General features: G+C 45.7%; 1 protein-coding gene across 1 annotated transcript in view; it reads right to left on the bottom strand.

The window, feature by feature from the left end:
* LOC115190095 (ryanodine receptor 2) overlaps positions 1 to 14,024 on the bottom strand; it is a 222,833-nt gene that overhangs the window by 84,485 nt on the left and 124,324 nt on the right. The window contains exons 36-41 of the mRNA XM_029748570.1: positions 12,143 to 12,280; positions 10,939 to 11,019; positions 10,374 to 10,449; positions 5,567 to 5,690; positions 3,366 to 3,481; positions 2,934 to 2,998 (exon numbers count right to left, since the gene is read on the bottom strand). Coding sequence (XP_029604430.1) covers positions 2,934 to 2,998; positions 3,366 to 3,481; positions 5,567 to 5,690; positions 10,374 to 10,449; positions 10,939 to 11,019; positions 12,143 to 12,280 — 600 coding nt within the window. The remainder of the gene's footprint in view (positions 1 to 2,933; positions 2,999 to 3,365; positions 3,482 to 5,566; positions 5,691 to 10,373; positions 10,450 to 10,938; positions 11,020 to 12,142; positions 12,281 to 14,024) is intronic.

The raw sequence follows: 14,024 nt of genomic DNA, 5'->3' as shown, positions 1-14,024 counted from the left end.
TTTGGCCGAGTATGGTTTCCAATCAGAGCCAGCTGTCTATCGTTGTCTCTGATTGGGAATCATACTTAGGCAGCCTTTTCCCCCACCTGTGTTTGTGGGTAATTATTCTTTCTGTGAGTGTTTTGTGTCCGCCACAGTTGCGACACGTTTATTTCTGTTTATCCTGTTTATTGTTTTGTTCGGTTTCACTTCAAAATAAAGGATGTGGAATTACCGGCACGCTGCGCCTCGGCTGATCTATGACAGGGAGTTCGAGGACAGTGAACGTGACAATATTTCAGCACTCTGGATTTGAAATGATTTAAGGGCAGACTGTCAGCTTTCATTTGGGGGTATTTCCATCCATATCGGGTGAACCGTTAAGATATTACAGCCCTACTTGTACATAGACCCCCCATTTTAGGGGACTAAAAGTATTGGGACACATTCACTTTTATGTGTATTTGGTGCCTGATTCATAGCACGCAATGATTACATAAAGCTTGTGACTCTACAAACTTGTTGGCTGTTTGTTTTGGTTGTGTTTCAGATTATTTGGTTGCCCAATAGAAATTAATAGTAAATCATGTACTTTGTCATTTTGAGATCATTTATAATTGTAAATAAGAATAGGATATGTTTCTGAACACTTCTACATTAATGTGGACGCTACCATGGTTACATCTAATCCTGAATGAATCGTGAATAATAATGAGTGATAAAGTTAGACACACATCATACCTCCAGGACATGCTAACCTCTCACCATTACAATAACAGGGGAGGTTAGCATACCGCCAAGACATGCTAACCTCTCATCATTACAATAACAGGGGATGTTAGCATACCTCCAAGACATGCTAACCTCTCACCATTACAATAACAGGGGATGTTAGCATACCCCCAAGACATGCTAACCTCTCATCATTACAATAACAAGGGAGGTTAGCATACCTCCAAGACATGCTAACCTCTCATCATTACAATAACAAGGGAGGTTAGCATTTCTCCCAGACATGCTAACTCTCATCATTACAATAACAAGGGAGATTAGCATACCTTCAGGGAATGCTAACCTCTCATCATTACAATAACAGGGGATGTTAGCATACCTTCAAGACATGCTAACCTCTCATCATTACAATAACAAGGGAGATTAGCATACCTCCAAAACATGATAACTCTCATCATTACAATAACTGGGGAGATTAGCATACCTCCAAGACATGCTAACCTCTCATCATTACAATAACAGAGGATATGTCATTTTGGGGGGGTATGATATTTAAGCCTCTGTCACTTCCTCACCTGATATGGAAATTAAAACTGACAGGCTGCACTTTAACCTCATAGTAATTATATAATTTCATATCCAAAGTGCTGGAGTACGGAGCCAAAACAACCCAACATGTGTCACTTACGCTACTGCTACTCTCTGTTCATCATACCTGCATGGTCACTTTAACCATGTCTATATACTACCTCAATCAACCTGACTAACTGGTGTCTGTATACAGCCTCTCTACTGTATATAACCTCTACACTATATATAGCCTCTCTACTGTATATAGCCTCTCTACTGTATATAGCCTCTCTACTGTATATAGCCTCTACTGTATATAGCCTCTCTACTGTATATAGCCTCTCTACTGTATATAGCCTCTCTACTGTATATAGCCTACTGTTGTATTTTGCATTTCACTGTGAGGTCTACTACACCTGTTGTATTCAGCATTTCACTGTGAGGTCTACTACACCTGTTGTATTCAGCATTTCACTGTGAGGTCTACTACACCTGTTGTATTCAGCATTTCACTGTGAGGTCTACTACACCTGTTGTATTCAGCATTTCACTGTGAGGTCTACTACACCTGTTTACTACCCTGTTGTATTCAGCATTTCACTGTGAGGTCTACTACACCTGTTGTATTCAGCATTTCACTGTGAGGTCTACTACCCTGTTGTATTCAGCATTTCACTGTAAGGTCTACTACACCTGTTGTATTCAGCATTTCACTGTGAGGTCTACTACACCTGTTGTATTCAGCATTTCACTGTGAGGTCTACTACACCTGTTGTATTCAGCATTTCACTGTAAGGTCTACTACACCTGTTGTATTCAGCATTTCACTGTGAGGTCTACTACACCTGTTGTATTCAGCATTTCACTGTAAGGTCTACTACACCTGTTGTATTCAGCATTTCACTGTAAGGTCTACTACACCTGTTGTATTCAGTATTTCACTGTGAGGTCTACTACACCTGTTGTATTCAGCATTTCACTGTGAGGTCTACTACACCTGTTGTATTCAGCGTTTTCACTGTGAGGTCTACTACACCTGTTGTATTCAGCGTTTCACTGTGAGGTCTACTACACCTGTTGTATTCAGCATTTCACTGTGAGGTCTACTACACCTGTTGTATTCAGCATTTCACTGTGAGGTCTACTACACCTGTTGTATTCAGCATTTCACTGTGAGGTCTACTACACCTGTTGTATTCAGCATTTCACTGTGAGGTCTACTACACCTGTTGTATTCAGCATTTCACTGTGAGGTCTACTACACCTGTTGTATTCAGCATTTCACTGTGAGGTCTACTACACCTGTTGTATTCAGCATTTCACTGTAAGGTCTACTACACCTGTTGTATTCAGCATTTCACTGTAAGGTCTACTACACCTGTTGTATTCAGCATTTCACTGTCAGGTCTACTACACCTGTTGTATTCAGCATTTCACTGTAAGGTCTACACCTGTTGTATTCAGCATTTCACTGTGAGGTCTACTACACCTGTTGTATTCAGCGTACGTGACAAATAAACTTTGATTTGTCCCAATACAGTTGGAGTTCAGTGTATTAGGTAAATACTATTTATAAATCTTCTGAGGTTGATGTTTGTGTGTTTGATTGTTGTAGGACATGGTGGAGAAAAGCAGGTCGGAGTCAGTCTCACCTTTCCGAAAAACTTAATCTGCTGCTCGTGAGGAATGCTCGCTCCTTTCGGTGGTGTCCCAACGTCTTATAGAGAGGGAAGGGGGACAACAGGAACAGGGACAACAGGAACAGGGACAACAGGAACAAGAGTCAACGATTTAGTGGAATAATAAACGTTAGGTGGTGTCCCAACATCTTATAGAGAGGGGAGGGGGACATCAGGAACAGGGACATCAGAACAGGGACATCAGGAACAGGGACAATGATTTAGTGGAATAATAGACGTTAGTATTGTTAATATTTAAATTGAAGTAATATTCATTTAAGTAGCAGACAATGCCTTAATCCCCAATGGCATCCTATTGCCTGTGTTAGTGCACTACTTTTGACCAGAGCCCTATGGCAATAAGGTGCCGTTGGGGACGTAACCAATGTGAAGTTTTATCCTCACCAGACTCCAGCATGTGTTCGTGGGCCTGGTCTACATAAGTGATGAGCTGCTGCAGGAAGGTGTAGGCAAAACGCTTCTCTATGGAGGGAGTATCCAGCTCCTGCTCTTTCATGGCCCTGTGGAGATAAACCAGTCAGTCAGTCAGCCAGCCAGCCAGTTAGACAATCAGTCAGCCAGTCAGTATATCTGTCTTACATACAGATAAACGGACAGACAGTCGGCCAGTCAGCCAGCCAGTCAGCCAGTCAGTCAGCCAACCAGTCAGCCAGTCAGCCAGATAATCAGTTAACAATCAGCCAGCCAGTCAGTCAGCCAGCCAGCCAGCCAATCAGCCAGCCAGTCAGCCACGTAATCAGTTAACAGCCAGTCAGTCAGTCAGATAATCAGTTAACAGCCAGGCAGCCAGTCAGTCAGAAAACAGCCAGTCAGTCAGTCAACAGCCAGGCAGTCAGTCAACAGCCAGGCAGTCAGTCATAGAAGGACAGTAACACTCACATCTCTTCTACTTCTTATAGGGGAGATTGTCCCATCCTTACCTGGACACAGTATAGCCATCCTCACCTGGACACAGTATAGCCATCCTCACCTGGACACAGTATAACCATCCTCACCTGGACACAGTATAACCATCCTCACCTGGACACAGTATAACCATCCTCACCTGGACACAGTATAACCATCCTCACCTGGACAGTGTAGCCATCCTCACCTGGACACAGAGTAGCCATCCTCACCTGGACACAGTATAACCATCCTCACCTGGACACAGTATAACCATCCTCACCTGGACACAGTATAACCATCCTCACCTGGACAGTGTAGCCATCCTCACCTGGACACAGTATAACCATCCTCACCTGGACACAGTATAACCATCCTCACCTGGACACAGAGTAACCATCCTCACCTGGACACAGTATAACCATCCTCACCTGGACACAGTGTAGCCATCCTCACCTGGACACAGTATAACCATCCTCACCTGGACACAGTATAACCATCCTCACCTGGACAGTATAACCATCCTCACCTGGACACAGAGTAACCATCCTCACCTGGACACAGTATAACCATCCTCACCTGGACACAGTATAACCATCCTCACCTGGACACAGTATAACCATCCTCACCTGGACAGTGTAGCCATCCTCACCTGGACACAGTATAACCATCCTCACCTGGACACAGAGTAGCCATCCTCACCTGGACACAGTGTAGCCATCCTCACCTGGACACAGTATAACCATCCTCACCTGGACACAGAGTAGCCATCCTCACCTGGACACAGTATAACCATCCTCACCTGGACACAGTATAACCATCCTCACCTGGACAGTGTAGCCATCCTCACCTGGACACAGAGTAGCCATCCTCACCTGGACACAGTGTAGTCATCCTCACCTGGACACAGTATAACCATCCTCACCTGGACACAGTATAACCATCCTCACCTGGACACAGAGTAGCCATCCTCACCTGGACACAGTGTAGCCATCCTCACCTGGACACAGTATAACCATCCTCACCTGGACACAGTATAACCATCCTCACCTGGACACAGAGTAGCCATCCTCACCTGGACACAGTGTAGCCATCCTCACCTGGACACAGAATAACCATCCTCACCTGGACACAGTGTAGCCATCCTCACCTGGACACAGAGTAACCATCCTCACCTGGACACAGTATAACCATCCTCACCTGGACACAGTGTAGCCATCCTCACCTGGACACAGAGTAAACATCCTCACCTGGACACAGTGTAGCCATCCTCACCTGGACACAGAGTAACCATCCTCACCTGGACACAGTATAACCATCCTCACCTGGACACAGAGTAACCATCCTCACCTGGACACAGTATAACCATCCTCACCTGGACACAGTATAACCATCCTCACCTGGACACAGAGTAACCATCCTCACCTGGACACAGTGTAACCATCCTCACCTGGACACAGAGTAACCATCCTCACCTGGACACAGAGTAACCATCCTCACCTGGACACAGAGTAACCATCCTCACCTGGACACAGAGTAACCATCCTCACCTGGACACAGTATAACCATCCTCACCTGGACACAGTATAACCATCCTCACCTGGACACAGAGTAACCATCCTCACCTGGACACAGAGTAACCATCCTCACCTGGACACAGTATAACCATCCTCACCTGGACACAGTATAACCATCCTCACCTGGACACAGTGTAGCCATTTATCTGAAAGAACTTGAGAATGTCTTGTGCTTTTCCTCTGTCTTTGTATTTCTCTCTGGCAGTGAGCGTGTCATAGGGCACCAGTAATGGATGGTTCCCCCCTCCTGGAACAAGATCAGAAGAAACACTGAGACAGAAAAAAATAAAAAAATTGGATGTTTGAAAATAGGTGGGGGGACATTGACTGTGCAGCGTCAGTGAAGGAGAGACGACTTCACACAGTGTCACAGTGACACCTGCTGGTTGTTAACTGAACTAGAAATCAAACCAGCAGTTAGTAAAATCCCGTGCAAAGAAAAACTACTAGTGTACTACTATAGGACGGCATAGAAGCAGGAGTGACTGTTTGGAGAGTCCTCGTCCTCGTGTGAAGGTGATGGCATGCCTTCCGCTGTGGGCCCAGCCAACACAGTATAGCTGTGAGCCCAGCCAACACAGTATAGCTGTGGGCTCAGCCAACACAGTATAGCTGTGGGTTCAGCCAACACAGTATAGCTGTGGGCCCAGCCAACACAGTATAGCTGTGGGCCCGGCCAACACAGTATAGCTGTGAGCCCAGCCAACACAGTATAGCTGTGGGCCCGGCCAACACAGTATAGCTGTGGGCCCAGCCAACACAGTATAGCTGTGAGCCCAGCCAACACAGTATAGCTGTGGGCCCAGGCAACAAAGTATAGCTGTGGGCCCAGCCAACACAGGATAGCTGTGGGCCCAGCCAACACAGTATAGCTGTGGGCCCTGCCAACACAGTATAGCTGTGGGCCCGGCCAACACAGTATAGCTGTGGGCCCAGCCAACACAGTATAGCTGTGAGCCCAGCCAACACAGTATAGCTGTGGGCCCAGCCAACACAGTATAGCTGTGGGCCCAGCCAACACAGTATAGCTGTGGGCCCAGCCAACACAGTATAGCTGTGGGTTCAGCCAACACATTATAGCTGTGAGCCCAGCCAACACAGTATAGCTGTGGGCCCAGCCAACACAGTATAGCTGTGGGCCCAGCCAACACAGTATAGCTGTGGGTTCAGCCAACACAGTATAGCTGTGGGTCCAGCCAACACAGTATAGCTGTGGGCCCGGCCAACACAGTATAGCTGTGGGCCCTGCCAACACAGTATAGCTGTGGGCCCGGCCAACACAGTATAGCTGTGGGCCCAGCCAACACAGTATAGCTGTGGGTGCAGCCAACACAGTATAGCTGTGGGTGCAGCCAACACAGTAAAGATGTGCATCTATGGTCTCTTCTATTTGGATGTCTAGCAGCTATCTATGGTCTCTTCTAGTTGGATGTCTAGCTGCTATCTAAGGTCTTCTAGTTGGATGTCTAGCAGCTATCTAAGGTCTTCTAGTTGGATGTCTAGCAGCTATCTAAGGTCTCTTCTAGTTGGATGTCTAGCAGCTATCTCAGGTCTTCTAGTTGGATGTCTAGCAGCTATCTCAGGTCTTCTAGTTGGATGTCTAGCAGCTATCTCAGGTCTTCTAGTTGGATGTCTAGCAGCTATCTCAGGTCTCTTCTAGTTGGATGTCTAGCAGCTATCTCAGGTCTCTTCTAGTTGGATGTCTAGCAGCTATCTAAGGTCTCTTCTAGTTGGATGTCTAGCAGCTATCTCAGGTCTTCTAGTTGGATGTCTAGCAGCTATCTCAGGTCTTCTAGTTGGATGTCTAGCAGCTATCTAAGGTCTCTTCTAGTTGGATGTCTAGCAGCTATCTAAGGTCTTCTAGTTGGATGTCTAGCAGCTATCTCAGGTCTTTTAGTTGGATGTCTAGCAGCTATCTCAGGTCTTCTAGTTGGATGTCTAGCAGCTATCTAAGGTCTCTTCTAGTTGGATGTCTAGCAGCTATCTCAGGTCTTCTAGTTGGATGTCTAGCAGCTATCTAAGGTCTCTTCTAGTTGGATGTCTAGCAGCTATCTAAGGTCTTCTAGTTGGATGTCTAGCAGCTATCTCAGGTCTTCTAGTTGGATGTCTAGCAGCTATCTAAGGTCTCTTCTAGTTGGATGTCTAGCAGCTATCTCAGGTCTCTTCTAGTTGGATGTCTAGCAGCTATCTCAGGTCTCTTCTAGTTGGATGTCTAGCAGCTATCTCAGGTCTTCTAGTTGGATGTCTAGCAGCTATCTAAGGTCTCTTCTAGTTGGATGTCTAGCAGCTATCTCAGGTCTCTTCTAGTTGGATGTCTAGCAGCTATCTCAGGTCTCTTCTAGTTGGATGTCTAGCAGCTATCTCAGGTCTCTACTAGTTGGATGTCTAGCAGCTATCTAAGGTATTCTAGTTGGATGTCTAGCAGCTATCTCAGGTCTCTTCTAGTTGGATGTCTAGCAGCTATCTCAGGTCTTCTAGTTGGATGTCTAGCAGCTATCTCAGGTCTTCTAGTTGGATGTCTAGCAGCTATCTCAGGTCTCTTCTAGTTGGATGTCTAGCAGCTATCTCAGGTCTTCTAGTTGGATGTCTAGCAGCTATCTAAGGTCTTCTAGTTGGATGTCTAGCAGCTATCTCAGGTCTCTTCTAGTTGGATGTCTAGCAGCTATCTAAGGTCTTCTAGTTGGATGTCTAGCAGCTATCTAAGGTCTTCTAGTTGGATGTCTAGCAGCTATCTCAGGTCTCTTCTAGTTGGATGTCTAGCAGCTATCTAAGGTCTCTTCTAGTTGGATGTCTAGCAGCTATCTAAGGTCTTCCAGTTGGATGTCTAGCAGCTATCTAAGGTCTCTTCTAGTTGGATGTCTAGCAGCTATCTCAGGTCTCTTCTAGTTGGATGTCTAGCAGCTATCTAAGGTCTCTTCTAGTTGGATGTCTAGCAGCTATCTAAGGTCTTCTAGTTGGATGTCTAGCAGCTATCTAAGGTCTTCTAGTTGGATGTCTAGCAGCTATCTCAGGTCTCTTCTAGTTGGATGTCTAGCAGCTATCTAAGGTATCTTCTAGTTGGATGTCTAGCAGCTATCTCAGGTCTCTACTAGTTGGATGTCTAGCAGCTATCTAAGGTCTTCTATTTGGATGTCTAGCAGCTATCTCAGGTCTTCTAGTTGGATGTCTAGCAGCTATCTAAGGTCTCTTCTAGTTGGATGTCTAGCAGCTATCTAAGGTCTTCTATTTGGATGTCTAGCAGCTATCTAAGGTCTCTTCTAGTTGGATGTCTAGCAGCTATCTAAGGTCTCTTCTAGTTGGATGTCTAGCTGCTATCTAAGGTCTTCTAGTTGGATGTCTAGCAGCTATCTAAGGTCTTCTAGTTGGATGTCTAGCAGCTATCTATGGTCTCTTCTAGTTGGATGTCTAGCAGCTATCTCAGGTCTTCTAGTTGGATGTCTAGCAGCTATCTCAGGTCTTCTAGTTGGATGTCTAGCAGCTATCTAAGGTCTCTTCTAGTTGGATGTCTAGCAGCTATCTAAGGTCTTCTAGTTGGATGTCTAGAAGCTATCTCAGGTCTCTTCTAGTTGGATGTCTAGCAGCTATCTCAGGTCTTCTAGTTGGATGTCTAGCAGCTATCTAAGGTCTTCTAGTTGGATGTCTAGCAGCTATCTAAGGTCTCTTCTAGTTGGATGTCTAGCAGCTATCTAAGGTCTTCTAGTTGGATGTCTAGCAGCTATCTCAGGTCTCTTCTAGTTGGATGTCTAGCAGCTATCTATGGTCTCTTCTATTTGGATGTCTAGCAGCTATCTATGGTCTCTTCTAGTTGGATATCTAGCAGCTATCTAAGGTCTTCTAGTTGGATGTCTAGCAGCTATCTAAGGACTTCTAGTTGGATGTCTAGCAGCTATCTCAGGTCTTCTAGTTGGATGTCTAGCAGCTATCTAAGGTCTCTTCTAGTTGGATGTCTAGCAGCTATCTCAGGTCTCTTCTAGTTGGATGTCTAGCAGCTATCTCAGGTCTTCTAGTTGGATGTCTAGCAGCTATCTAAGGTCTTCTAGTTGGATGTCTAGCAGCTATCTAAGGTCTTCTAGTTGGATGTCTAGCAGCTATCTCAGGTCTCTTCTAGTTGGATGTCTAGCAGCTATCTAAGGTCTCTTCTAGTTGGATGTCTAGCAGCTATCTAAGGTCTCTTCTAGTTGGATGTCTAGCAGCTATCTCAGGTCTCTTCTAGTTGGATGTCTAGCAGCTATCTCAGGTCTCTTCTAGTTGGATGTCTAGCAGCTATCTCAGGTCTTCTAGTTGGATGTCTAGCAGCTATCTCAGGTCTCTTCTAGTTGGATGTCTAGCAGCTATCTAAGGTCTTCTAGTTGGATGTCTAGCAGCTATCTAAGGTCTTCTAGTTGGATGTCTAGCAGCTATCTCAGGTCTTCTAGTTGGATGTCTAGCAGCTATCTAAGGTCTTCTATTTGGATGTCTAGCAGCTATCTCAGGTCTCTTCTAGTTGGATGTCTAGCAGCTATCTAAGGTCTCTTCTAGTTGGATGTCTAGCAGCTATCTCAGGTCTCTTCTAGTTGGATGTCTAGCAGCTATCTCAGGTCTTCTAGTTGGATGTCTAGCAGCTATCTCAGGTCTCTTCTAGTTGGATGTCTAGCAGCTATCTAAGGTCTCTTCTAGTTGGATGTCTAGCAGCTATCTAAGGTATTCTAGTTGGATGTCTAGCGGCAGCGTGAGCTACAGTTTGACGTTGTGTTACCTTCATCAGTAAAGAGCACTGTTCTACCTATTAAACACAGGAGACAGAGAGAGATACAGAGAGGCACAGAAACAGATCAAGACCAGGAAAGCAGTTACAAACCCAAGACCAGGAACAGGTGGTTACTTTGTGTTTTGAAGCTAACGGACAAGAGATAAGTCTGTCCTGAAGGACAATCTGTCCCGCTGTACGTACCTTTGGCTTCTAGTTCAACTTTCTTCTTCTTCGCCCAAATATTATGATAGTTCTCTGCAAGCAGTTCTGCCATAGACTGAAAAGAATGGACATAAGAGACATTCAACTTAATAATTAGATTGGTGCTTACTTTGTCATAACCATTATACACACATCTTGTGTTGCAAGTAACACAGAACTTGTAGCATGTCGCTCAGAGTATGTGTAGCGTGTCACTCAGAGTATGTGTAGCGTGTCACTCAGAGTATGTGTAGCGTGTCACTCAGAGTATGTGTAGCGTGTCGCTCAGAGTATGTGTAGCGTGTCACTCAGAGTATGTGTAGCGTGTCACTCAGAGTATGTGTAGCGTGTCACTCAGAGTATGTGTAGCGTGTCACTCAAAGTATGTGTAGCGTGTCACTCAGAGTATGTGTAGCGTGTCACTCAGAGTATGTGTAGCGCGTCACTCAGAGTATGTGTAGCGTGTCACTCAGAGTATGTGTAGCGTGTCACTCAGAGTATGTGTAGCGTGTCACTCAGAGTACGTGTAGCGTGTCACTCAGAGTATGTGTAGCGTGTCACTCACGTGCAGGTCCCGGGACAGTGTCACATTGCTCATGTCGATGGGTCTGGGGCTGAAACCTGGAGCTCCTTCGACAGAGTGTTGCTGGACAGAACACAGAGGGAGAGACAGGACTGTTAGATACTTGACATGTCCTGTAGTCTCAGATCCTGTTAGCTACTTGACATGTCCTGTAGTCTCAGATCCTGTTAGCTACTTGACATGTCCTGTAGTCTCAGATCCTGTTAGCTACTTGACATGTCTTGTAGTCTCAGATCCTGTTAGCTACTTGACATGTCCTGTAGTCTCAGGACTGTTAACTACTTGACATGTCCTGTAGTCTCAGATCCTGTTAGCTACTTGACATGTCCTGTAGTCTCAGATCCTGTTAGCTACTTGACATGTCCTGTAGTCTCAGATCCTGTTAGCTACTTGACATGTCCTGTAGTCTCAGATCCTGTTAGCTACTTGACATGTCCTGTAGTCTCAGATCCTGTTAGCTACTTGACATGTCCTGTAGTCTCAGATCCTGTTAGCTACTTGACCTGTCCTGTAGTCTCAGATCCTGTTAGCTACTTGACATGTCTTGTAGTCTCAGATCCTGTTAGCTACTTGACATGTCTTGTAGTCTCAGATCCTGTTAGCTACTTGACATGTCCTGTAGTCTCAGGACTGTTAACTACTTGACATGTCCTGTAGTCTCAGATCCTGTTAGCTACTTGACATGTCCTGTAGTCTCAGATCCTGTTAGCTACTTGACATGTCCTGTAGTCTCAGATCCTGTTAACTACTTGACATGTCCTGTAGTCTCAGATCCTGTTAGCTACTTGACATGTCCTGTAGTCTCAGATCCTGTTAGCTACTTGACATGTCCTGTAGTCTCAGATCCTGTTAGCTACTTGACCTGTCCTGTAGTCTCAGATCCTGTTAGCTACTTGACATGTCCTGTAGTCTCAGATCCTGTTAGCTACTTGACATGTCCTGTATTTTGCTCTGACAGGTGAAGGACGTACTGTGTATTCCGCTACGCTAAACAGTCGGTGTCTACTGTTGGGAATGTCCCTACCGAAGCGTATGGAATCAGAGAGGAGATTGGACGACCACGTCAAGGCAATACCAGGAGCAGTATATAATTCAATGCATTAGAATGGACGGAGCAGCTGGAAGTGTGTCATATAACAGCCAGTAGGGCACGTTGTTACTGTAAGGCTGTGACTGTCTCCCCTACCTGGCTGATCTGAGAGATCCTACGTGCTCTGTTGTGCAGGCTGGCTGGGTCTCCCTCCCTGGTCCTCTCGATGCTCCAGCACCACACTACCATCGTCTTCAGAGACTCCTTGATAGGCCAGCGGTACGACTCTTTATCCTAGAGGGACACAGAGAAGAGACTCAGAGAGAGAGAGACTGGATGGTAGAAAGATACATCTCACAGGGAAGAGACTCAGAGAGAGAGAGACTGGACGGGGAAGAGACTCAGAGAGAGAAGAGACTGGACGGGGAAGAGACTCAGAGAGAGAGACTGGACGGGGAAGAGACTCAAAGAGAGAGACTGGACGGGGAAGAGACTCAGAGAGAGACTAAAGGGTAAAAAGACAAACCTTTTTATCCTACAGTACAGTAGAGAAGATACATAGATAAACTGTATCTGACCTGGTTGTTGTTGAACTGTGTCTGACCTGGTTGCTGATGAACTGAGTCTGACCTGGTTGTTGATGAACTGTGTTTAACCTGGTTGTTGTTGAACTGAGTCTGACCTGGTTGTTGATGAACTGAGTCTGACCAGGTTGTTGATGAACTGAGTCTGACCTGGTTGTTGTTGAACTGTGTCTGACCTGGTTGTTGATGAACTGTGTCTGACCTGGATGTTGTTGAACTGTGTCTGACCTGGTTGTTGTTGAACTGTGTCTGACCTGGTTGTTGATGAACTGTGTCTGGCCTGGTTGTTGATGAACTGTGTCTGACCTGGTTGTTGATGAACTGTGTCTGACCTGGATGTTGATGAACTGTGTCTGAACTGACCTGGTTGTTGATGAACTGAGTCTGACCTGGTTGTTGATGAACTGAGTCTGACCTGGTTGTTGATGAACTGTGTCTGACCTGGTTGTTGATGAACTGTGTCTGACCTGACCTGGTTGTTGATGAACTGTGTCTGACCTGGTTGTTGATGAACTGTGTCTGACCTGACCTGGTTGTTGATGAACTGAGTCTGACCTGGATGTTGATGAACTGAGTCTGACCTGGTTGTTGATGAACTGTGTCTGACCTGGTTGTTGATGAACTGTGTCTGACCTGGTTGTTGTTGAACTGAGTCTGACCTGGTTGTTGTTGAACTGTGTCTGACCTGGTTGTTAATGAATTGAGTCTGACCTGGATGTTGATGAACTGAGTCTGACCTGGTTGTTGATGAACTGTGTCTGACCTGGTTGTTGATGAACTGAGTCTGGCCTGGTTGTTGATGAACTGAGTCTGACCTGACCTGGATGTTGATGAACTGTGTCTGAACTGACCTGGTTGTTGATGAACTGAGTTTGACCTGGTTGTTGATGAACTGTGTCTGACCTGACCTGGATGTTGATAAACTGTGTCTGAACTGACCTGGATGTTGATGAACTGAGTCTGACCTGGTTGTTGATGAACTGTGTCTGACCTGGATGTTGATGAACTGTGTCTGAACTGACCTGGTTGTTGATGAACTGAGTCTGACCTGGTTGTTGATGAACTGTGTCTGACCTGGTTGTGGATGAACTGTGTCTGACCTGGTTGTTGATGAACTGTGTCTGACCTGGTTGTTGATGAACTGAGTCTGACCTGGTTGTTGATGAACTGTGTCTGACCTGGTTGTTGATTAACTGAGTCTGACCTGGTTGTTGATGAACTGAGTCTGACCTGGTTGTTGTTGAACTGAGTCTGACCTGACCTGGTTGTTGATGAACTGTGTCTGACCTGGTTGCTGATGAACTGAGTCTGTGTCTGACCTGGATGTTGATGAACTGAGTCTGACCTGGTTGCTGATGAACTGAGTCTGACCTGGTTGTTGATAAACTGTGTCTGACCTGGTTGTTGATGAACTGTGTCTGACCTGGATGTTGATGAACTGAGTCTGACCTGGT

The sequence above is a fragment of the Salmo trutta genome, unplaced genomic scaffold (genome assembly GCF_901001165.1).
Source record: "Salmo trutta unplaced genomic scaffold, fSalTru1.1, whole genome shotgun sequence".
NCBI lineage: Eukaryota > Metazoa > Chordata > Actinopteri > Salmoniformes > Salmonidae > Salmo > Salmo trutta.
This window is presented reverse-complemented; position numbering and strand designations above follow the sequence as displayed.